The sequence below is a fragment of the Perna viridis genome, chromosome 7, assembly GCF_037379345.1.
Source record: "Perna viridis isolate PV_CMFRI_1.1 ecotype Kerala chromosome 7, ASM3737934v1, whole genome shotgun sequence".
NCBI lineage: Eukaryota > Metazoa > Mollusca > Bivalvia > Mytilida > Mytilidae > Perna > Perna viridis.
The window spans coordinates 18491835-18516007 of NC_142451.1; the positions used below are offsets into that span (position 1 = coordinate 18491835).

The following is a 24173-nucleotide window of genomic DNA, read 5'->3' on the forward strand; positions in this document are numbered from 1 at the left end:
TGTCAATACAGTTTGACCCGGGCTGTGACATATCAATTGATCAGCCAGTGTAATAAATAATAAATAATAAATAATAATGAATACCCTGGTACTCAGATATTGGTAGCGAATACATTGTAGGGGATACATGTCAATGCTAGAAAGAAAGAAAAAAACAATTCAATTGGCCTTTACAACTTTAACAGTAATATTCATTGAAAATATTTTAATTTAGACAACTTAGCCAACATCCATAGCTGAGTTCAGAATCTGATTCTTGGTGTTTCGACAAAACTGTCCAAGATAATTTGTGACTTAAAGTTGGAATTTTGACATTTATTACTGTCAGGACCCAAGAATATGTTTGATGCTTTATACATGTACATACAATAAATATAGGAACAAATTTTGTGCATGTATAATTTTGATTTTTTGTCAATTTATTGGAAAAAGCCATTCTAAATTTATAGAAAAAAAATCCCCCTTTAGTGTTATTCTAAGTTGGTTGTGTTTTTGACAACACATGTAATAATTCCTGAAGTCACAATATAAAGCACTGAAATTTTAGATTTGAATTTGGTTTTAAGTTGTATAATGTAACTTATGGAAATGTTTGGAATATCACTGTCTACCGATGGAAGAGTGTGCCTTTTTTTTTTGTTAACAAAGCAACTCTTATCCTGATTTATTTATGACTAGCAATTTCCTGTATTGCAGATAATAGATCAATTGAAAAAAATAATATCTTTATTACAGTAGTAGAAAATCACTGTACATCTTAAGTGGGGTCATACAAATGACCTGCTAAACCCTGTTACTGAATGAAATAGTTGTTGTCCTGTTATGGTACGCCCACTACTTCTCCTATAACTGAAGCCATCAATCTTCTTCTTAAATGGATAAAGGGGATTAACTGATGTAATGGGTAATGAATTGTCCTTCAACTGTTTACTAACAGATGATTCACATCTGTTTGTGGAGGCTTGTAAAACAAAAAGTCTTATATGTGAATTGAGCATGGTTGGTTAACTTTAAGTCTTGTTTTACTTAGTTTAGTGATGGTTTTTGTCCTTGGTTGGACTATGTACTTTCATTTCTTATTAGGACAGTTATGCTTCTATCCTTAGATTCCTGTAAGTTTTGAAATTGGAGGTGGAAAGTATACCTGTGTGATGTTTGGTATACTTTCTTTTAAGAAAAATGACACAAAAGCTTCAAATGTGTCATTTATAAACCTTGGATCATTATGATGTATCCATCTGCACCATGAAAACTGATTTATTCAATGAGTCATTTGTTTTTGTTACTTTGTATGTATGATTTTAGTTACTTTATGTTCTTTGTTGTGTATGTTTGTTTTCCATGTCTGGTCTTTGTCCCTTGATTACATTCTTTTGATTACTGCTATAATCTTAGTTCCCTTGATTACTCTTGCATGGTATCATCATTTAGATGTTTGAGATGCTGTAAACTCAGAAATGATGGTGTACATTTTATTGGGATATTTTTAGGTTTATTAAGGTTACTTATTTTTGACAGGGTTTGATGTTAGAATTGAAAACTGCATGATGAGTGACCTTAAGTTAGAACTTTAAGCATGGTTAACTTTTACCTGTCTGAATGGTAATTTTACTTGTCCCAATAGGACAACCTTAAACGCCTGACCCTGTTCAGGATGTTTTGGAAAATTATGATTATGCTGAAATGATTTTTGTTCCAGGCTTTTTATTGTCCCCCGCGACACGTTGCGAGGGGACATAGAAATGCTAGGCATCCATCTGTCATGTCGTGTGTCCATCTGTCCACGTTTTCCGCACTTTTTTTTTATTATGCTTTTAGCAAATAAGTTTGTTTTAGGTGAGTGGCTTATTATGAAGACTTACAGATTAAGTTTTACTATGGTTACAGTTGAATGATTTTTACGGAATTATGGCCCTTGGACTTAGAAGATTTCAGTTAATTAACAGTTTTTCACTTTTTTTTTGGTAATGATTTTACCAATTGATTTTATATTTTGTATGTAGTATTACTATGAAAAGTTACAGATTAAGTTCGACTGTGGTTATGGTTGAATGATTTTTACAGAAGTTTTGGCCCTTGGACATACAGAAAATTTCAGTGAATTTAAAGTTTTCTGCACTTTTTTTTTTTTATACGGGGAACATTGGAATGCTGTTCTTTTATTCATATTGTATATCACTGCCTTTTATTCACTTAGTAGCTGGCTGCTAACATACATTATCATTTCTTACAGAAAAGGCCTCTGGGTCTAAGATGCTGAAGAAGGCCAAGTCTTTTAGGGATGATGTGAAGAACAAGTTAAAGAGACGACCCTCCTCTTCAGCAGCAGATCATTCCCTTACTGAGATTGGTTTTCATAGTAGAAACAGCAGCCGCCAAAATAGTGTCTCCTCTAGTGGTGGTGGGGTAAGTTTTTGTTTGAGGGCAGAGTAGCCCTTCGGTAACATGTTTTTTACTTATAGTTGTTATATTGAACAGTACCCAAAATAAATGTACACCGTTGTTTATCAACCTAAAGCAAAAATACAATTTAACAGGGTCTGATCTAGACAATGATGGCAAGGATAAGTTTTAGTAAATTCTGTTTGAAAAATGACGATACTGACATTTTGTCAATGTTATCTTACATGTATTACAAAAAACTTTTCCATGTCAAAGACAAATATGAGAAGTGAGCAAAAACAAGGAGCTTCCTCTTTATAAGGCTTTGATTTTTTAAAAAGAGTTGTTTCTCAATAAACATGAAGGTCAATGTACGCTTGATGGTTAGTAACAGTGATTATTTCTTTCATGTTTGTGACAATGAATTTAGATTGAATATGTAAAGATGTACATGTTCTTTGTTATTCTGGACAATTTACATATTTAATATTGCAGACTAAGAATAGGAAGGCCTGAATTTTATTTATTTTATATGTAGTTTAGAGGAAGTATATGCTTAATGTTATGTACTAGTATTCAGTTAGATTCAACCAAAACATATACCAGTAGGTTTATTTTGTCCCTGCTCAACAAGTCCAGGTATACAATGACTGTCATGTCAGTTCAACTGTCTGTCTGTCTTTCTGTCTGTCCTTCTGTTCACCTGTCATACTTTTGTTTTTTTAAGGGATATTACCAAATCTGTTCAGACTTAATACCATACTTTGTACCTTTAAAAAAAAAAACTGATCCAGTTTGATTCCGGTGCATTTCACATTTTGTTTGAAGAGGATATGATATTTATGATGAACAGATACTCTTCCAATCCTGATTTCTTTGTTAGTCATTTTTCATAACAATCTAAGTTCCCTGATCTGATTTTTTTTTTCAATCAGAAAGCATCCTTGACTTTGATCCCATAGAAAAAAAGGAAAACAATTTAATTTTTAACATTGATATGTTATGAATCTGATTACTATGATTAGTTGTACAAGAATGCATTGGAGAGAAAGATCATACTAAATACAGGAAGACTGTCTACGTCTTTCAGTATACTGTATACATAAGCCTGTTATAAAAGTACATATCATATTCACCGTGTACTTTCTTTAACTTGGCAAGTACTTGTTGTTGCATTGTTTATATTTTTTCCCAACAAACTCTCCATGGTGCATTGCTGTACTTATTTGAATTGCTCAATTAGAATTCAATTACAAAACATAAAGTCTTGGTAATTAACAATTAACATTTTAAAGTTTCTCTCAACTTTCTTCTTGACCTTTAACCTTTAGCTGAATTTGACTGCTTAGTGTTTCCTTAAGTCTAAGTTGAACTTTACAAGAATCATGTGCATATTCTACTTTCTCACCTGATGTCACCTCAAATAAAAAATTTCCTTGTTGTTTGTATAATTTTACTTAGTTTCCTTAAAATTATCTCAAATTCTCAAAAAATACAAGTGTTATTTAGTTAAATGAAATAAAATGAATTTTTACCTGAACATATTAAACCTTATTCATGCAACCATGAACAGGAATATGTTTCAAGAATGGATCTGATGTGCACATATGTTACCTTGTCTTAACTTAGTGGTATTGATGTATAGAGGTTGTCACATATTTATGAACAGAAAGAATACTGGAAAATGAATGACAGTATTGCTAAGGTATTGTTAACGTTTCATGTTGTTTACTGTCTTTTTTTAGTGTGCTTTCTACATGTATATTTGTACATGCAGTAAAAAGAGAATTTACATACAGAATATAGTTAGTCTATCAGTTGTACAGATACATGTTATTTTGATGGATGCATGTGGTTGATATATTGTATGAAGTTGTAGAACATCCTTTTTACCAATCAGCTTGATGTAGACTTGAATTTTATGAATTTACCATTGTGCAGGATCTGATCTAGAACCATACACATAATTAAAGTAATAAGGACTCCTTTCAAACCTCTATGATAAATTTCTAGGACAATATAAGTATTTGATACCTTTCATCTAAGTTTGGACTCATAAATATTTAAATTCAAGGTCTGCACTTTCTTGGTTGTGCTTCAAATTTTAGTTCCTCCTTTTTTTCTATGAAGATGGAATAACTTACCAGTAGTACTTTTGAACCCCCCCTTTTTCTAGATCTCTGGACCAGCCGCTGTAACAAGTGCACTTAGTATCATATGTCTAGTGACTTAACTGTATATTTGTATGACACTGATTAAGGTTTAGATTCTTGCATCGATACATAAATGATTTTTGATGAATACATTTATATTGTATTTCGTGTATTTAGTCTTACATGTAACTGGAACATACATTTACCTGTAAATTTACATGTACATGTACAAATAATTGAAGCTAATTAATGTTTTATTTAAGGTGCCTGGTGATTGCTTTTTACCGGGGACTGTGCATACATGTATAAAGATGATTTGAAAAGAGTACCAGTATTTAAAAACATGTTTAGGAATCTTCTTCCAATCTCCCTTTATTGACAAGGTAAATTGATAGCTTCTTTGACTGTTTGAAAAATTAATCAGACAAAAATTTTGGCATTAGATGTAACAATCATCTGCTTACAACTTTTGGTTGTCTGCCAGGTCTGTCTCTCTACCAGCTGTATAATACAGTGGATAGTTTTGATGATTAACTTCCAAAAAAGGGGGAGGGTAATCTTAACTTCAGTAATTTGAAAAGAAAAGTTGGTGTGGTTTGATCTGCAACTGTATGACTGTATTGTTTATGGTTAAGTCAGTGCAGAATTAAAAAAAAAAAGGAAAGTACCAGCTAGCTTAAACTATAGATTTGCAATAGGTGTTATTTGAGTACATGTACTTTTAAGCTCAGTATGGGTAGATGAAGAGTCTGTTAGTTGTTTGTTCTAATGGACCAAGTCAGACATTTCAGGATTTTATCATTTTAACAATTTTACCTGTGTCTCCGACAAACAATGTTCTGTATATACATGGATAGAGGTTTGTGTTGATGTAACAGCTAGTCCCCTTCTGGAAATTACCATTATTTACATTTTACCCACCATATTTACAGGTATTAGGGTATATTGGGCAGATTATTGGCTCAAAGCTTAAGGTAGGGAGCTATGTTACTGGTTAATACAAAGTGATAGTGCAGATGTAAACATCAACACATTGTAAGAGGGGTCAAGTAAGGTTGTCTGTCTCCTGCAGTAAGTGGTGATACAGAAAGGGTTTGTTGAGTGATATATACACACACACTTTGAAAGGGAAAGAAAAAGTTGATAGCTCAGGCTGTCTGGCTCCTTTCTGAAAGTGTTGATTAGTGTAGGACTGGATTGAAAGATTTACAATCCTCAGATGGACAGGAGGACTCCTGACTTGTAACTCATAGGACCAGATCCAGGATTTCAGGTTGTGGGTGGCATAGTTAGAATAAAGCAATACAATAGCATTTTAGGGGGAAGAATTTGTGGAAAATGAAGATTTAGTGCAAAGATTACATTTATATATTTTCACAATTGTTTTTTTTTGGGGGGGGGGGTGGAGACTAAGAGAGCATACACCATACACCCCTTTCCTTGGATTTGTGTCTAGCTCAATATGGTTTGAGAATGGGTACTACTATTTTTATGAAAATGTGAGTTACAGTTCAGGGTTTATGTTTTAAAACTGTAACGGATGGATTTAGAAAAGAAACTTACAGGTTGACATATTGTCTGCCTTCTACATGTATTTATCATCAAAATAAAGCATTGAAGATGCCATATAACATTACATGTACAGAAATGAAAAACTGCCAGCAACATTTAGTCATAAGTTTTTCTTAAAATAAAAAAAAAGACTTGCAGTTAGAATATTAGTGTTATGAATAATTTTGGCACCAGAGACTAGAAATGACTAATGTTGTTTTTTGTTTGGTTGGAACTTGAAATGAACAATTCTGTTACCTGTCATAGCTAAATTTTACAGTAAAGCATGATTTATTATCTGACACAAGTGAAGATTGAATGCAAACTCAAAACCTGATGTAGGAAAAGGTTGTTAGTTGGTCTACAACTATTTCAAAAGCATGAACAAACACTAGGAGATACAGTCCATATTTTATGAAAGAATTTTATATTTCTTCAAACTTATGCAAGGCAAATCTTCTCTGCATATTTTTTAAAGTGAAATCATCTACTTCTTTGTCTTTTGGTAAATTAATCAGCTGTTTGAAAGCTTATTTGGACTATTCATTTTCCCAGGAAACTAAAACTTTTAATTTAATCATTGAACGCTAAAGGATGTTAGCACACTGTCTGGAAACCAAAATACTTGTTTACCACTAATTTGCCCAATCAAAGCTTAAATTTTTTTATGTTAGGTGCTGAGACCCTTTGAAAAGTTCATCATTGAGAAAAAGTGAACTTTAAAGGAAATCTTTCATCACCCTAAGTACGATGTGCATGCATATGTTACCTGATTATATAGGGGCAACTCTTTTACTGTACATGTGTATAATGATGTTTTTGGGGCAGCTGTAGCCTGTCCTGTGGTATGAGTTTCCTTGTTGTTTATTAGACCAATTGGGTTGGGGGGAGGGGGGGGGGGGACTTGGGCTTACATTTTCGTCCTGGTGGGTTTGTTGTCCCTTTGACTTATACACTACACCTGTTCTCATTATATGAAAAGAAAATCACCTTAAAAAAAAAAATAAAAACACCCTTTAAAGTTGACACAATCATATACTGTAAAGAGTGAGTCGTCTCCCATAATTAGGCCCCTTAATAAGGAAGAAAAGTAAAGATTTTATGGTCAGATTGAGATAAACAGGAAGTTATATCAATATGAAGGAAAGTCTGAGTGTTTTAAATATTACCTTAATTTTACTAGTCATCTCCCATAGGCCTGCCAACTGTTGTTACATTTCGTTACATTTCTATAACACACATGTACTAACGCATGTTGTAAATGTATTGCAATATAGGAGTTTTCATAAATCAGACACACCATAGAAAAGCTGATGATCTGCTGGAATCTGAAGATTTCTATTATTGAAGAATAAATTCTGTATAATAGTCTGTCCTTTGTCTAATATAGAACAGTTGTTCACCAGCAAAAGTCCTGGCTACAGAAAGACCATTTTGTTATGAATGCATTTAGTCCAGAGTTTACAAACTGGTATTAGCCTTGGGAAGCAAACTTATTTTGCACTTGAGAAAAAGAAATGATTTTAAAAAATGTACATTTTAATAAATAGTACAAAATATATATTCCTGTCCCAGGGCATGCATAGTTTTGGTTCATTTAATTGGTCTCTTTTTTTAGGCAATACATTATTTTTTGATAACAAGCAAAAAAGAAAACTTTTATAAATGAGTATTTTTGATGCAATGCTAATGATTAGGTATCATTTTTTTCTCATTTAAATTTATTCAGATATATACAGGTGAGAAGAACTTAGTCCAGTTTATTTTGATAGTTATTCTAGATGATGATAATAATATTAGGATATTACATGTGCATTTCAGAGCTTTTTCATATCCTTCACCGAAAGTATTTACTTTTACGATAAAAAAAAACTGTGTACTGGTATGTGACCATTCCCATGAGGAAAGGTGGTATGGACATAGTTTATTGACAAGGCTTTGACAGTTACATGTATCATACTAACATTTTATACACATTTTACTATCAATTTGATGAGAAAACATACATTTGGTGTAGTTATCCATTTGTCATGGGTATTAGGCCATACTGTACTTAATTTTCATGAAAAAGTTGTCTTGTAGTTTAGACTTTAGTTATATAAGTTCGGACTAGATCTTTGAATACTAGTAACTATATGAGTTACAGCGCATACAATGATGTTGTCCATGTGATACAGCTTGTCTTCCATTGATTAAATGACAATTACTTGATGAACTTACTTATGTAGTTGATTGAAAAACTCCCAGCAGACAATTTAATAGATTTAATCTGCTTCTCCATTGTCCACTAAGTTCTTAAGGTAATTGTCTTTGAAGCAATTGAAGAACAAATCTATCATCTGAACATCACAATTTTATGCACTGTAATTCTGTTAGGGCTGGTGATGGATCTGAAGTAACTTAAACAGCACATTCTGCTGCATATATTTTACATATGTATTGATTTTTTAGAAACTGAAAAGTTGGGCTGAGTCCGGTCTTTGCTTCCCTTTCTTAGTAGAAATAAATACCAATAATTACACTGTTTGAAGGTTTGAATTTTGAAAATAAAACGTCCTGTGAAAGTCAATTAAAATTTTAACAACAAGAATATGTTAGCTACAGAAATCATTAAGTTAGTTATAAATTTTCAGTAAGAAGCTTCAATATTAAATATCAAAGAATTGGTGAATTAATGACAAATCTACCATACTGGTTGAATGTTCAATGAATGGCTGTAAATGAAGCCATTTTATCCCCAGTAATGATAAAAAGTGCCCTTTAAAAATGGTGACAAGGTGATCCTTACAAAAAAAATAATTAAAGGAAATGTTTTGTTGAATGGTATTGTTCTTTTTTAATTTTTTTTATGGCATTGACAGATTATTTTCCTTTTCTGTACTAACCAATGTTTGTTGCGAGAAAAACATATTTTAAGATTTCATTTTAAAAAATATGAATGCATGGTCATGATAATTTAGCTGAAAAATGGTATTTAATGATGGAAGTTACATTGAATAGTTACTTTAATTTATCACAAATTTCAGTGACTCATCCTCTTAAGTATCATCTCCATGTTGAACATTTCAAGCTCTCTAATTTGCATATATTGGTATGATTGTGTGGTGGATTATACAGTAAACAAAAAAATTGATATGGTGTGGCCTGAAAATTATACTTGATAATAGGACAAAAGGAAGTGCATATTGTTGTGTTGTATTACACAAAACAAGTCTACATTGAATGTTAAAGGAGCTTAATATAGTGTTTGTGAAGAATGTATAATGAAATTAAATAAACTGGGATTTTTTTGCTTTTCAAGGAAAAGTTTGCTGTTTCCATCTAATACCTGGGAAGTTGTAATTTTGAAAGTAGAAAGTGAATGATACATGTACTTAGGTGAATTTGAAGTGTTCAGTTTTTTATAGAATCTTGAACTACCATGTTGTAATGAGTAAATGTATAATTTGACGGTGTCTGTGTATGTACTCTGTGTGTTATATTGATCTAAATTTAGTGATCAGTGTACATAGATTAGTAACAGAGTATTATAGGTGATGTTTATCGCTGATCTATGTGGAATCATATCTACTGGTGAAAATGAAAAGTTTGCATTAGTTGTGCAAAAATCAATTATTTCCATGAGGAATGTTTTTCTATAATGAGTGGAGTTTAATCAAAGAAAATCATTCATCGTGCAACAAAAATGTGTTATAGGGTAGATTTAACCTTTTGATTTATACATTATTGGTACATTTTGTGATTCCCTGAATAATTTCAGTGTCAAGTTGTTAATTGACATTTTTATAATGAAATTTATTTATTTTCAATTTGTTGAATGCCTTAGATTTCATGTGTGAAGGTGATTAACCCAATTAATGCTGACTGAAATTTGAGATGATTTTGACAAAGCAGCTGATCTATAGGATGAAACAAGAGAAAATCAAACCACTAGAAGTAGTTCTCTATGACTAAGAACTGTGTTTACCAATATTTTCTACGGAATATTGCAAATATCGTTATTATGACTAATAGTTGTCAGTCATTACTGATCGCTCTATTGACGAACATTCTGTGATCATATTCTGGTCAGTGGAATAAGTGGATCAGGTCCTATGTTTAGTTAAAATTTGTTTAATGCTCTCTTTTATCTGAAACAAAACAATGAATCATTGCTGCTCATTCTTTTGATGTGCTGTAACCATTTAGAATTTTCTTTGCTGTTGGAGTGTTAGTTACAAGGAATCAATACAAAGATTTCTTTGGGACATAAAAGTTTTGTAGATTGGATTATAAGCTTTTATACTCATACAATATGCATACATTCAATAAGAAAGGAAAGTGTGCCACTTTGGAGAGAAAGAAGAAAAAAGAAATTAAGGTAGGATGATAAAATATGATTTTATATGAGGTTACCTATTTTTGTGGTTTTGTCGGTCTGTCAAACCACACATTTTTTTTTCAAAGAAAACTCATTTTCTTTTGAAAATGAATGGTGAAGAAAGTGCTTATTTCTTCTTGACAATTTTGAGTTTATAAGAGGCTGACTAGCTTGTATTCTTGTTTTGAGATAGATTTATAGTAGTTGAAGCACTGATACCCTCCTCACCTTTTCAGCAAAATGAGATTGAAATATTTAAATGTAATTTAAACCCCTCTACTTAAACTGTCATTACCTGGTTCTTTTTTTAGTTCTAGGCATCTATAAAATATAAAAATCAATTCTTTAAGTGTAAATTTGAAACTTAAACAAGTTGAGAAAATATGTATGGCAGTCAGTAGTATGAAAATACTAAGTATATTTAGGGTTGAAGTTCTCAATAGAAAAATGCATTGCTTTACCATATTTTATGGGAAAAAAATCAAGTTTTTGGACAGATTTTAGGTAGTCACTGACAACACAATGACTTCAAATTTCCAATTTCTATATGTAATTCTTAGAAGTTGGTATTTGTACAGCCCCTGGACACATACTTTCCTGATATTATTCACTATTTATTAAAGACAATTTTTACCATAATTAAAAGAATCTCCAAATAAGAATCATGTAAAGTGTGATTCATGGTTGGAAAGCCTACATATTTTTATTTTTGATATTTTGTTTAAAATGTTATAGTATACAGAAACCAACATGTGGCTTTTCATATAACCCTTGTTCTTAGGAAATAAAAATTTTGTAGAATGTATTGTAGAATTCTAAATTGAGGGAGATAACTCTGTAAATAACACTAAAATACAATAGGAACTTGGATTTTTAATATGGATTATCTCCTAAGAGCAGACAGATTGAAATGAATAATTATACATTTTATGATATAGACCTATAAAGCATCTTACTAACAAAAATAAAAATGTGTGGTCTTTTTTGGGGTGTATTACATATTACAGAATCTGCATGATTCTTACAAAGACTACTACATAATTGTCTAATCAGTTGCCTGCCTATCTGTGTTATATTTGTATCCAGGCAGTGGCATTATGCAATAACATTTTGACCAAGGTCTGAAGGTGTAGGGTAAGTAGATATCTTGTGTACCCAGATGGTCTTTGAATGACCTTATTCAACTTCAACTTCAAGGTCAACTAGAATTATACTTGGATCTGTTATATAGTTTAGGTTATTATACTTTCATTAGTCTGTTCTTATTATATCACCAACTATTTGAATAGAAGACCTTTTGAAATCTTAAAAAAATATTTACTTTTCAGTCTGCAAACCATGATCTTGTAACTTCAGGTACGAGATCACAATTAATTCCCCTTGACTTTTCGTTGTATACGAATATAGTTCCTTTTTTTTTAGAGTGTTTCTTCCTGAAATATAGAGCATGGATCAAATTTACAAGAGATTTTTTTTCATTCTGTAATTTTATGTGGAAGTTGTGATTTGGTCCTATGGAAGAAGGTCAAAATTCAGGACATTTGGCAGTGGTCACCTTTCATGTCTATGGGGTCTCCAAATCAAAGTTGCTAAAAATATATACATAAAAAAGATGGTGAATTTTTCTGGCACTCTTATAGAAATCTGCTTTTATAAATGTTTCCATATTGGTGAAATTTTATTGTGTTTGAAGCAGTGGAATTTTTTTTTTTATATCAAGATGGATCTGTTGAAATGCACTACGAAATTAATTTTTGTCCTCGTACCTTCATAGTATCATCTGCACTATCATTGATATACTATGGCTATTAATAACAGCTGTGGAGTTTTAGGACCTAGATCTCAAATTAGTTCCCTAATGCTTAGCACTGTATAACCATCATTTGGGAGGTCTTATATCAACTGCTACTTCAGGTAGACAAGATAAAACTGAAGTTCATTTTGTTGTTTTTAACAGATGTGTTGTATTTGTTTCCAAATAGTATAATGATGGAGGAAATCCCTAATGATAAAATCAAGTTCCTTTAACTGATAACAAAATAAACCCATTGTAATGGGGTAATCCAGTCATAGAAGGTGTCATGTGACATGGCTAAATGAGGATTTCAATAGGTCATATATTAGAAAGTCAGATCCTTATTATTCAAACTAAAATTCTCTGCTAAAATAGCTAACCAAATGGTCAAACCAAAATTACTAATAGATTTTAATGGTTGGCTCTTAGATTTGCTTATTTTAAAATCTCCTGGCTCTTTATACTGTGGAGAGACTGTTGTTCATTGGGTTACAAGGTTTTGTGGTTAGGTCAAACAACAAATTCAACTTTCCAATTAAATGATCGATTTTTTTATACATAAGTTCATAGTATTAATATTGTCTGTCAAAAGACCATCATATGTAGGACAAGCAGCTTGAAATATATGGTTAACAGTATACCTAATGGCATTATATCCTCATGCTCATTTTAGATTCACTCATTTCAGTCTAATAAGTAAAACAAACATTCATATTAAATGGCCCTTAAATAGGAACAAATCATAATCTTTGGTACATTTATAATCTCTTGTCTATGACAATGTATTGGGCATCAGACCCAGTTTGTACTCTATTAAGATGTATAGTAATAACCACTCCCAATAACATCATTGCACCTTACAGTCAAAGTTTTAAGAGAGATTATTTGAGCCTATAAATAATCATGAAGCTCATTATAGTAACTCTCTTTCTGCATAAATTGATTTGGGTGATCATAGTTATGTCATAAACAGCTGCAGACAATAGAATTGCTGACTCAGACTTGACAAGAATTGATCAAGGTATGTCATTGTTTTTATGTCTCTGGGGCTCTATTTGGGGGGAAAGGTCAAGATTTACAATATATGTTAATTGTTTATGTCCTATGGGTCCAATGTTGGGGGAAAGGTCACAATTTTGACTGAAAGTCAATTGTTTTTTTTTTTTTATCTCAGGAATGACAAGGTTTGAAGTAAATTGGTTTTGCGTGTATTATTCACTGTGACTGGTGGAGTTGACCATTAATGGCTGATGTTACAGGCAGTCAACAGTTTTGTCTTCAGGAATATTCAAAATAAGAGTAAAATGAAGTTCCTTTAACTGACAACAAAATAAAGACCGTTGTATGTTGGTTTCTTGCCGTGGTTGTTCTGTCCTTGGAAAATTTAGAACAGTTTTTATTAAGGGCAAAGGTCATGGCCAATGGAGAAAATGACCTTTGAATGTTGGAAGAGGGAATGAATATTTTAAGTTCTCTATATATTTATGTAGTGCATATAATCAAGAAGGTGTTAAGGTCATTGTTTAACATTTGTTGTTATATTGCTAATTACACCTGGGACAGGAATGGTGATTGATTCATTATAACCTATCATAATTATTGTAATGTTAGGATAAGTAGTATGTCTCTGTTACACTTACTTGATATAAAATTGAAGTAGTAAAGGTTTAAATTGATACTAGTATACTCAGATTGGCAAAGATGGCAGTTTAGATATTTTATAATCTTTCACTATCCAAACTTGTTGTTAATAAGGTTGAATAGTTTAAGGTTCAGAGCTAAAACATATTTGCATACACATATCAACTGTTAGAATACTTCAACAAGAAGTCATCACCACTTCTTGACGCAATCTAATGTTATTTTTATTCTCTCTGTATAATCCAGAATTATTGTGATATCCTGTTTTTGTAGTATATACATGTACATGTACATGTATGAGGATGTCGTGTTTGTTGAGGTAGCCTTGTTATAAGATACACGATCATGAACTTTGTCATGGATATTCAGTGGCCTGGTGCTTGTGCATAGCGAACGTATTGGAATATTGTTGGTAACATTATGTTGAATAAGGTAAAATGAAAGATTTTCTGATTTTCATGTCTTGTTTATAAAAGTAATGATTAATTTTTCTGCAGCCATGACATAAGTAGACATGTTTCCTGATGTGTATCGGTAGTCCCACTTAAAATATGATACAATGGCTGTTATTGTTTTTGTTTTTTGTCCTCTCTTGGTAAAACAGTGAACATGATTGTGGATTGTTGCTTTTGTTGATGATTATATTTTAAGAGGAAGTACATATAATTGTAAGTCTGAAGGTAATTTCACATCAGATCATCATATGTGCTTATAAGCCTGATGTACCGGTACAGTGCTTATAAGCCTGATGTACTAGTACAGTGCTTATAAGTCTGATGTACCGGTACAGTGCTTATAAGCCTGATGTACTAGTACAGTGCTTATAAGTCTGATTTACCGGTACATGTACTTTATTAGTTCATTTGGACATGACTAGTAACTTTTCGCATATTTATTGTTTGATACCAAATCTGTTAACTTATTATACCTGAGCTAAGTTATTAGTGGCTGTAGACAAATCACCTTGTTCGTTTATCTGTTGGTCTGTCCACCCATTCCTTTGTCTATGTGAAATTATTATACCCCTACTCTGAAGATGAGGATATACTGTTTTACCCTTGTCTATGTTTCCATCCGTTACGTTTTTTTTTTCTGTCACACTTATCTCAACAACTACTCATCATAGTGGCTTACAATTTTAACTCATTCCTCCTGAAGGTATGCCATATGGTGTTATCCATTTTTTGGGAAATTTGACAACAACTTCCAGTTTACCAAGGACCTTTTTTATTTTTCTTATAACATGATTGAATGTGGGAATATCACTAGTTAACCATCATTCACAGATTTCTTTTATTTTCATAGGACTGTTAAAGGTGATAAGCTCAAGTAATGGTTTAACATTAATTGTTTATTCTATTTGTAGCAAGGGTTTTCTGTAGTCTTCATATACATATATCCTCTTACCAAGAGAGTTGGTCCTTGCATTAATCTGTCAGTTACTTCCTGGTGTCAACACCTATGTCATGGTTATATAGGCTGTTACCAGACTTAGTAGATAATTATACCCAGCCTTTTATCAAATTTAATTTTGTTTTATTTCCTACATGGAAATCTTTCTATAGTAATTTTGCCACCAGTGATGCACAATGTTTACAGAAGAGCTAGTATTTCTTTTTAAAATCATGTAATTTCCCACTAAATCAAAGATACAGTAACCTATCCATGTATTGTTTCTGAAGATTTCATTGAAATTTGCAATATAGGGGTCATAATACTTTATTCAAACTACAGTACATGTATGTAGACTCATTTTTCATTTAAGTTTCTTTGCTATATCATTTTGTGATGTTGCGTATAGTCCTTATGAAATTTGGAACCACGGTGACTCTTGTAAGGTATAAAGACTATATCATTAAGTCAAATCATATGGGTAAAAGAGAACTCTACACTATCTTGTTAAATGTCTTCCATGTGCAATACTTTAGTAATGACTAATATTTTTTATTACTTTGTAAACTTGAGATATGATTGGTAGCCATGTAGTGAAATGGTATAGTAGAAGTAACAGCTTGTTACTAAATAAAGCAGTTTTGATTGAATTTGTTTTATGCTCCTACCCTGTATATATCAGATTTATTTCAGATGTTTTCTCGACATTCCTCCCCAGGGTCACCCAAAAGGCATTCTTTATTCCACAAGGTATTGTACTCTATCACTTCAGATATATTGTGTTTGTTGATGCCCAGTACAGAAATATAATCTTTCTGTCTGTCTGTCTGTCTGTCTGTCTATTAGGGGTTCAAATTCACTTTCAGAGTAGAAAGGTCCTGGACTGGAAGTTTGAAATCAACTTTCCACTTTAGGAAAACCAAAAGTCCTTATAAAGTGTCAGTGAAAAATGCTGTCCAGGACCCAGGTAAATGAAATTTCAAAGGTCAAAGGTTATAAATGAATAGTCTGGACCTTAGACCTCTTGTTTGAATCCATGTCTATCTACATACATATCTAATCAGTCTTTCGCTTCAGATGTAAGTCAATACACTTTGCTTGACAGAAAATGTATTTTATAAGCTCTCTCTGTCTTAGCAGGCAGGGGGCTTATTTAGGGGACCAAATTTTACTAAGAAACCTTAGTTCTTGCATGATGGAATATAAGTCTTAGGTCTACAGGCGAACTGTTGAACATTTTAGTGTTTTCTCTGTTGTAATGGCGTACGTTAATTGGATTAGACTAAGTGCAGGATTATCTAATTAGTTTTTTTTTTTTTTTATATAATTGTAAAACAAAGGGATGGGCGTTATCTAATTACTTCAATATGTTACTCAGAAAAGTTTCACAATGATGAACGTCTTTGATACTCAGCTTTTTGTGTGAGAATCAGCTCAAAATGTATAAGGTATGATATTAGCATGCACTCTGACCATGTGGTGAGTTTATATCTTGATCATATTGGTGCTTAGATTATTTTCTGATTTACTTCCATTCTTGTTTGTGTTTGTTTTTAGTTGATCTTTGCTATTTTAGTTAAGTTATGGCAGTCTTCATAATATACATTTTTTATTTCATTCAATGACCTAGATTGTGACTTATAGCTCTCACTGTTGGAAAATCTTACATTGTCATAGTGGATTGGTATCCTATTTTAATCCTATTTAATGCAAAACATGGAAAAGGTTTAATAGAGTAATCTTCCTATCATGGCTTTAGTGGCCTGCATAATTTGGTTTATGGTAGAATATAAACATTTTAGTCAATGGATTATATTTAAATTTTACCAATTTAATTCTTACCAAGAAAATAATTGTCAAGAACTATTTAGGGCAATATTGCCATTTTATTATATTTTGATTAAGCCTTACTGTTTTGAGAGTTGAGCATGTGTTTACAGCATAGTTCCATTGCAGGGAACATCCGATAGTCGTCGTTCTTCTCCCATGAAACCAGATAGGAATTCTGTGTTTCTGAAGGTATGTCCCTGTAGCACGCTTCCATCTTGCTAGGCCATATACATCTATCATATATTCAGATATACTGTCTATATATATTGTAAACATTTGGACTATTACACTGAAAAAAAAAATTATCTAGTAGAAAATACCTGTTGCTTCTATATAGTCAGACATTATCTACATGTACTCATGTTATACAATTGTATTTTATACAAGTATCTATATATTGTACATGTATACCCATAGATTATATGTTATAGGCATTTAGACATGTTTTCTTCGCTAGTTGGATTATTTTAGAACCAAATGCTTATATGCTTTTTTTTTACACCTGAGCCATAAAAGTAATTTTGAATCATGTATCCTTAATCATTTTCAATTTTTTTATATTCATATTTGTTTTCTAAAGTGATGTTTGTCAGATGCTCCCAGAGATGATCCTCTTGAATATTTATTTTAAATTATGAACTTTATCAGCTTTGCTGCAATCTTAGCCTTTATCTCTAGAAGTGAGTTTTATCTTATGATTCACTCATTGTGAGTATTGCTAGTTTAGTCCAACAGTGGTACTGGCTTCTGCTTTTCTTCTGATTATTCAGAGTAATGTGCACAACAAGTGTGATGATTTTGCCAATGAGCCATTCATCTGTTTACAAAGATTCATTGAAAACAAACATTGTCCAAGTTTTTAATGTATAAAATCACCATTTCACAGCAATTAATTATCAATTTTTCCATCCTTTTTCCTCTAATATCTTATTTTGGTATAAGAAAAAAGGCTGACAAAGTTAGTATCAGACATGCAGTTCCGGTCCATCTGAGAGTAGGCAGTTTTTTTGGTAAAAAAAAAAAAAAAAGTTGATACATTATATTTATGTAATATAGGAGTATGGTAATAGGTTTCCATTGACAGATAGATGATATAATTTGGTTAGTCATATAAGATCCCGAGGCACATTTCATACATGGGCATTAACTGTTCCTTTACAGTGAGAAGTATAGTAAATTTCAGGAAATAGATCTCTACAGATCTATTCTTGAATAATATATCGTTTTTAGACCAGCTTCTACTTCCAAACTCCATTGAGTTTCTTTAATGAGTTTTATTTTATGATCGAGCAAGTTTCAAATCTTCCACTTACTGCCTATGAATTTTATTTCCATATGTAATAGTATTAAATCAATGGAAATACAGAAAAATGCAAATTTTTGTGAACATCAACTAGAAATCATTACAGAGCAATCATTCTAGTGGACAACATGATAAATTGTGTTAAATGGAAGTATTAAGTACACATTCATATTTGCTTAGTAGGCAGTAAGGCATATTGAGATCAATATCAGAGTTTTATGGAAGTCTTTTGACAGAAGTAGCCATTTTGGGTATGATATGACATTGATATATAACTAATGTATTGATTCTGTGAATGCTACATCAATGGATTCAGTTTGGTGGAAAATTGTTGCTCTGTGGCTTCAGTTGCCATTTTATGGTTTACTGAGGAATACTTAAGATTCTATATGATGTTGATATTGTTCATTAAAGTATCTGTTTGGAGCATGTACATTCTATTGACAGTAAAGACAGTATAAAGCTCTGGATCTTATTTTTTTTTTAAAACATATGGACATTAGCTGCCTACTACCAGAATTTACCGTTTTTATTTGAAATTCTGTACAGTTTTAGATTTAAAGCCATTCAGTGTCTAATCTCATAGTTTATGAACAGATCCAGATTATAGCTTATTCAGTTCTCCAGTTAAGGCAGATTGCTATTTTTCACCAAATAACTCAAAATTGTCTAGACTGTGTTTTCTATCAGCTATGAATGATAATTGGTCTTATATCAATCCAATACCAGAGGAATTATTCAGCTGCAGTTATATGCAGCTAAATGGTCAATTGGCAATATAATTGATGCAGTTAAGGGTATTTCAACCATTAGAATGGAATATTTTACTAAATAGTCATGCAGTAATTGTTCAGAAACATATCAATTGTATGGATTTTGTTAAATAATAGTTGTGTTTCTAAGGGAGAAATGATTAAGTGCCTGATTGGATAACATCACTTTTACATTTAGTTTAAAATAGCTCATTGATCTTCAGTTATAATAAAATACTTCCTGTGATAAGTTATATATAAAAAGTAATTATACAATATTTTTGGCTACTAGATTGATACAGGTGCGTTCTATTTATATTTGAAGGTTGATGAAATGCCTTCATTCTATGAAAAAAGCACATGTTCCACATTCCAATGTGTACCTCATTTCCTTCTTCTCTGAGTATAGTCATGATGCATTTAAAATGTTTAGGTGCGTTTTAGTGGACACTCATCCTTATAAAGTTTTTGGATACAATTAAAAGTTTTCATATCTTGTTTCGTCTGATCTATCTGTGGTTTGTGATAAAACATATGCTTCAGTTCCCAGCTTATGAAAGTATCCTTGAGTTGCAATATATATTGATGGATCATTAAAGTCTTACAAATTACATGTATTTCTTACAAATGACATGTATTTTTGTTCTCTTTTCGTATGAAAGACAAGTTGGTGTAGTTAGTCATCTTTTTTTGACAGTCCTTACAATTACACTCAGTGATTTTGTTTGCCTTAAATTATTTCCAAAATAAGACTGTTTCCCCTGATGTAAGTCTCCCAATTTGTCAAAACAAGGGTGAAAAAAAATCCCAAATGAGATAAATATTTCCCAGTTGGTAGTCATAGGATATGAATGTTTAAGACTTGTCTTTTTCTTGACATCCTCTATACAATTAATTATTATAGCTATGAATTCAAGGTTTTATATGGTTATTTCAAATATCCCAATTTTAAGAAAATGATGCATGTTTTCCCCCATAAAAAGGATGCAGTAGTTTTGAAAAAGGCCAGTAATTTCACTGAAAATTATTTGTATGTATTTTGTTACTGTTAATTTCTATTACAATTTGTTGAATATTGTGAGATGCTTGGTTGGACATTAACAGTGATACTACATGTCAACACTTCTCATATACACCTGATCATTTAGGAAAAAAATTTAAAACTCATTTTTCCATTGTTCTTATAATTACTGCTTGATTATGATGTCTATCTCAGGCTACTTTTAGGATATTAAAAATATGGGCAATTTCCAATAACTACATTATGACAAATCAAATGGGACTTCAACAGTAAACAAAGTAATGCTAGTTTTGAACTTCTGAACAGAACATCACATATCATCTTAGTGGGCTCACTGTCTCAACTTCAAAGCTGCTGTTATTGTTGAATTGCATGAGAATATAGTATAAGACTACCAGCTATCTATACGAAGTCTGCTTAACCAGTATTTCCACTTATCATAGTGTGTTTCTGGACTGTACATGTTAACAATTCACTTGCCAACTTCCACCTGGAAATGGTTAACAGTAGTATCCAGGGAGCACTGTACAGTAGAGTAGGGCAAAGATATTATGATGGTTTTAAGCAAAAAAAAAAAAGAGCTTGTGGTCTCTATAGCAGGAATAAAACTGACAGGTTACGACAATGACCCAAGCCTGTGGTTTTCAGCAATGAAGATAAGATGAGGAAGTTGTATAATTGGAATTAAAGAAAGATCTGACTTGACTTGATTCCATCAGATTGTTGTTCAATGATAAGAAAAACCTTTTTATATGTTGATCATAATCTTAACATCCTCAATTAAATGTTTTATTGGTTCTCCTTTAAATTGAGGCTCTTTAAGGGAAACCTGGACAATGAGGAAATTATGATGAGATTAAGATGTTAGTTTGTTGAAGGAAGAAAATACACTGAAATTTTCAAATATTTAAAAACAGATTTTCAGTCTATATTTTATCTACTGGTTTATAAATGATTTAATGGAAAGGAAATAAAGAATTTCAATTATTGTAGCTTACTACGCTGATAAAATGATGTATTTTATCAACAACAAAAATCTCCATAAGTACTTCGGTAATTGTACGTTTCTCCTTTGTACACCAAAGTCAAAAGGGGACTGAAAATTATGGTACCATAGGGTATGTAAGTCTTGTCATGTGACTGTGGTGTCATTTTTTTCATGTAAAAATACTGATAACAAATGACAAATATCTAGTTAAACAGGATAAAAATGTCAAGAAAAGCATAAAATGGAAGATTTTGCAATGTGGTGCAGCGTTTCCATTTCCTGGAACAATAAAATGCAAATCAGTCTTCAAATTTCAATAGGTTCTGCATTGGAAATTCTAGAAACTAAAACTAGAACTAGACTTTTATCAGAGATGATCTAAATAGAAGTTGTTGTTTATTTTGCACATGAAAATGATCTGACAGCAGACATTAATAATTTTATTTAAAAATCAAGCCAAATCATTACGGCTTTAATCCTGGGCATTTATAGGGGCACAGGGGGCCATTTGTTTTCTGTCTAATAGGGTATTATTTCTTTAGTATAATAGTATTCTAAGAAGGAAAATTCTGCTGATTTAGTTTTCATTGATTACAATGTCCTGCAAACCAAGCTTCAATTACGTTGCTTCAGTACGCTTGTGTATGATACCTTGGTAGCAAATTTAATTCTGTAAGTTCACTTGTGACCCTTTTTTTTTGGCAGTTACTTCTGTCTAAAATGTTTGCTTTCTTAAATGTGGTTTCCCCCTAATGATTAATCAAGCTTCCATTTGAAAAACCTTCATTTCTAGAGATGAATTGCAAGTAAGTGGATATGAAAATAATTGTTTATTTTTCAGGATGTTGACAAATTACAAGAAGAGGTGAATAAAGTATACAGATCTCTGAACTATATAAAGGCTGTAGTGGACAATGAGAAGTTACAAGTTATACCAACCACGGCAACTGTTGTCTTGGAAACGGTTATGGACGTATTCAATCTTCTCAGTCATTTCTTCCTTTCCAAAGACACGTAAGGATTGAGTTTATTTTCACTGTTGCAAGTAAAAAATATTGGTATTATCTTCCAACTGGGAAGTGTCTTTTGGGTAGAATTTTTCTTTGTGTGTCTCTGCGTGTTGTGTTGAAAAATCGATTATATAAGCGGAATGTCTTTTACAATCAATTTATTAATTACTTTTATCAAGCTAATGTTAGTTTCTGATTAACAAAGATAGTCAATTCAACATTCCATAGAAACACTTTATGGGTTATAACTGTGCTGTCTCCTTTTGTGAGACTTTTTTTGTGTTATGAGAGATTGCCTTGGTTGCACAAGTTCTATGTCCTATTCTATCATCTTTAATGCTAAACATTGGTATATGCAAGTGGTGTATGGGTTATTTTTTTAGCATTAATCTCATTTCTATCTATTACATTACAAAATTTAGTAGAACAGTAAGCTTAATCTCTTAAGGGATTTCACACAAAAAAATGGTCTGTGCATTTTATTAAAGTATGGATTAGGCCTGACCTATGTGTCAACAGTCCCAACATTAAAAGCCTGACCAAACACTTTACTCAACATTTTTTTCTCAGTATTTTATTTCTTCTTTAACTAATGATATACTTCATGTTCCATCCTTTATTCTCTTTCAGGAATTCTTTACCATCCATTCATAAGAAGGTTTGTCAGTGTTTGGCGATGTTTATTAAATGGGCAGACGAGATCTTACTTTATGGGGACAAAGGTCTAAATAAAGCTGCTGCTCATGATGTTATTACAGCTTTGTCTGAAGGAGTAGAGGTAATGTCTTACATAGAATTAAACAATCTGTTGCAAACCAATGAAAAATTCAGACATCGATGTTTACAACAACAAAAATTTGATTTGTGCAATTTTAAATTTTAAATTTTGGGGTTTGAAATAAGTCTTTGCATAGAAAACAGTTGTTTCTTTGATTTTAAATTTTCTTTTATAAAACTAGAAAAACGATTTATCCTCTGAAAAAGCAAAACATACATTATAAAATAAATATGAAAATTAATGCAACAGAGGTTCACATATATTTGCCAAGTAAATGAAAAATTATTAGAAAACTGACTCATAACAAGAATGGAAATGGTGATTATGCCAAAGAAACAACAACTCCACTGCGATGAAAAATGTCAGCTCAAGGCCACCCATGGGTCTTCAATGAACAACGAGGAAACCCTCACACCACAGGGCAGGCTGCAGTTGGCCCAAAAACAAAATTATACACACGTACAGCGAAATAGTTGCCCATATATACTCCAGCAACATAAAGCAGTTTGTTTTTACTTTGATATGTTTTCCTTCACTTTAAATACCCTGCTATGAAACCATAATTGCAATTACAGGAAGCTTTTCATCACTGACAGCATGGAAATTTTTTATAAGTCTCCTAAATCATAACAAGACTTTAAGATGATACTAATTTAGATATGTATACCAATTACACTTATGTCTAGTTTCTATAAGACTTTAAGATGATACTAATTTAGATATGTATACCAGTAACACTTATGTCTAGTTTCTATAAGACTTTAAGCACCCATTCATTTTATCATATCACCTTGAGGTCATCCGGTTGATCAAATAATACAAGAAATATCAACATGTTCCACTTTGATGAAGATTTTTCATTCTTTTATAAAGGAGCTGAAGCAGACCAGCATAGACAAACTGGAGGACAGGAAAAACAATGTGTCACCTCCAAAGTCTCCAGATCCAGTCCTCAGAAATGATAGGTAGTTTGACACTTCAGTTGATATTCTTCTATCCAATTGGGGAAAATGTGGGATTTTGTAGTCTGTCTGTATTTTATTTAATATTTGCCCATTGGTCCAAAACAGAAACTCATTACCACGATAATTTCTTTTTATCAGATTAAATATAACAAGGAAGTCATGAACCAGAAAAATTACACCTGGGAATTTTTTCATTTTACCACAAACAGTGAAATTTAATTCATTCACAGTGTACCATTAAAAAATGACAAG

General features: G+C 31.8%; 1 protein-coding gene across 15 annotated transcripts in view; it reads left to right on the forward strand.

Moving 5' to 3' along the window:
* LOC148611650 (rap guanine nucleotide exchange factor 1-like) overlaps positions 1-24173 on the forward strand; it is a 67761-nt gene that overhangs the window by 16958 nt on the left and 26630 nt on the right. For 5 of the 15 annotated variants that reach the window (XM_088592381.1, XM_088592380.1, XM_088592383.1 and 2 more), the window contains exons 2-7: positions 2234-2406; positions 15968-16024; positions 17231-17293; positions 22010-22182; positions 22809-22956; positions 23830-23921. In XM_088592381.1, the coding sequence (XP_088448507.1) occupies positions 2234-2406; positions 15968-16024; positions 17231-17293; positions 22010-22182; positions 22809-22956; positions 23830-23921 (706 nt within the window). Of the gene's footprint in view, positions 1-2233; positions 2407-3935; positions 4088-7032; positions 10447-14165; positions 14315-15967; positions 16025-17230; positions 17294-22009; positions 22183-22808; positions 22957-23829; positions 23922-24173 lie in introns of those variants that run through there. The other 10 variants (XM_088592387.1, XM_088592388.1, XM_088592385.1 and 7 more) reach the window with 10 other exon arrangements.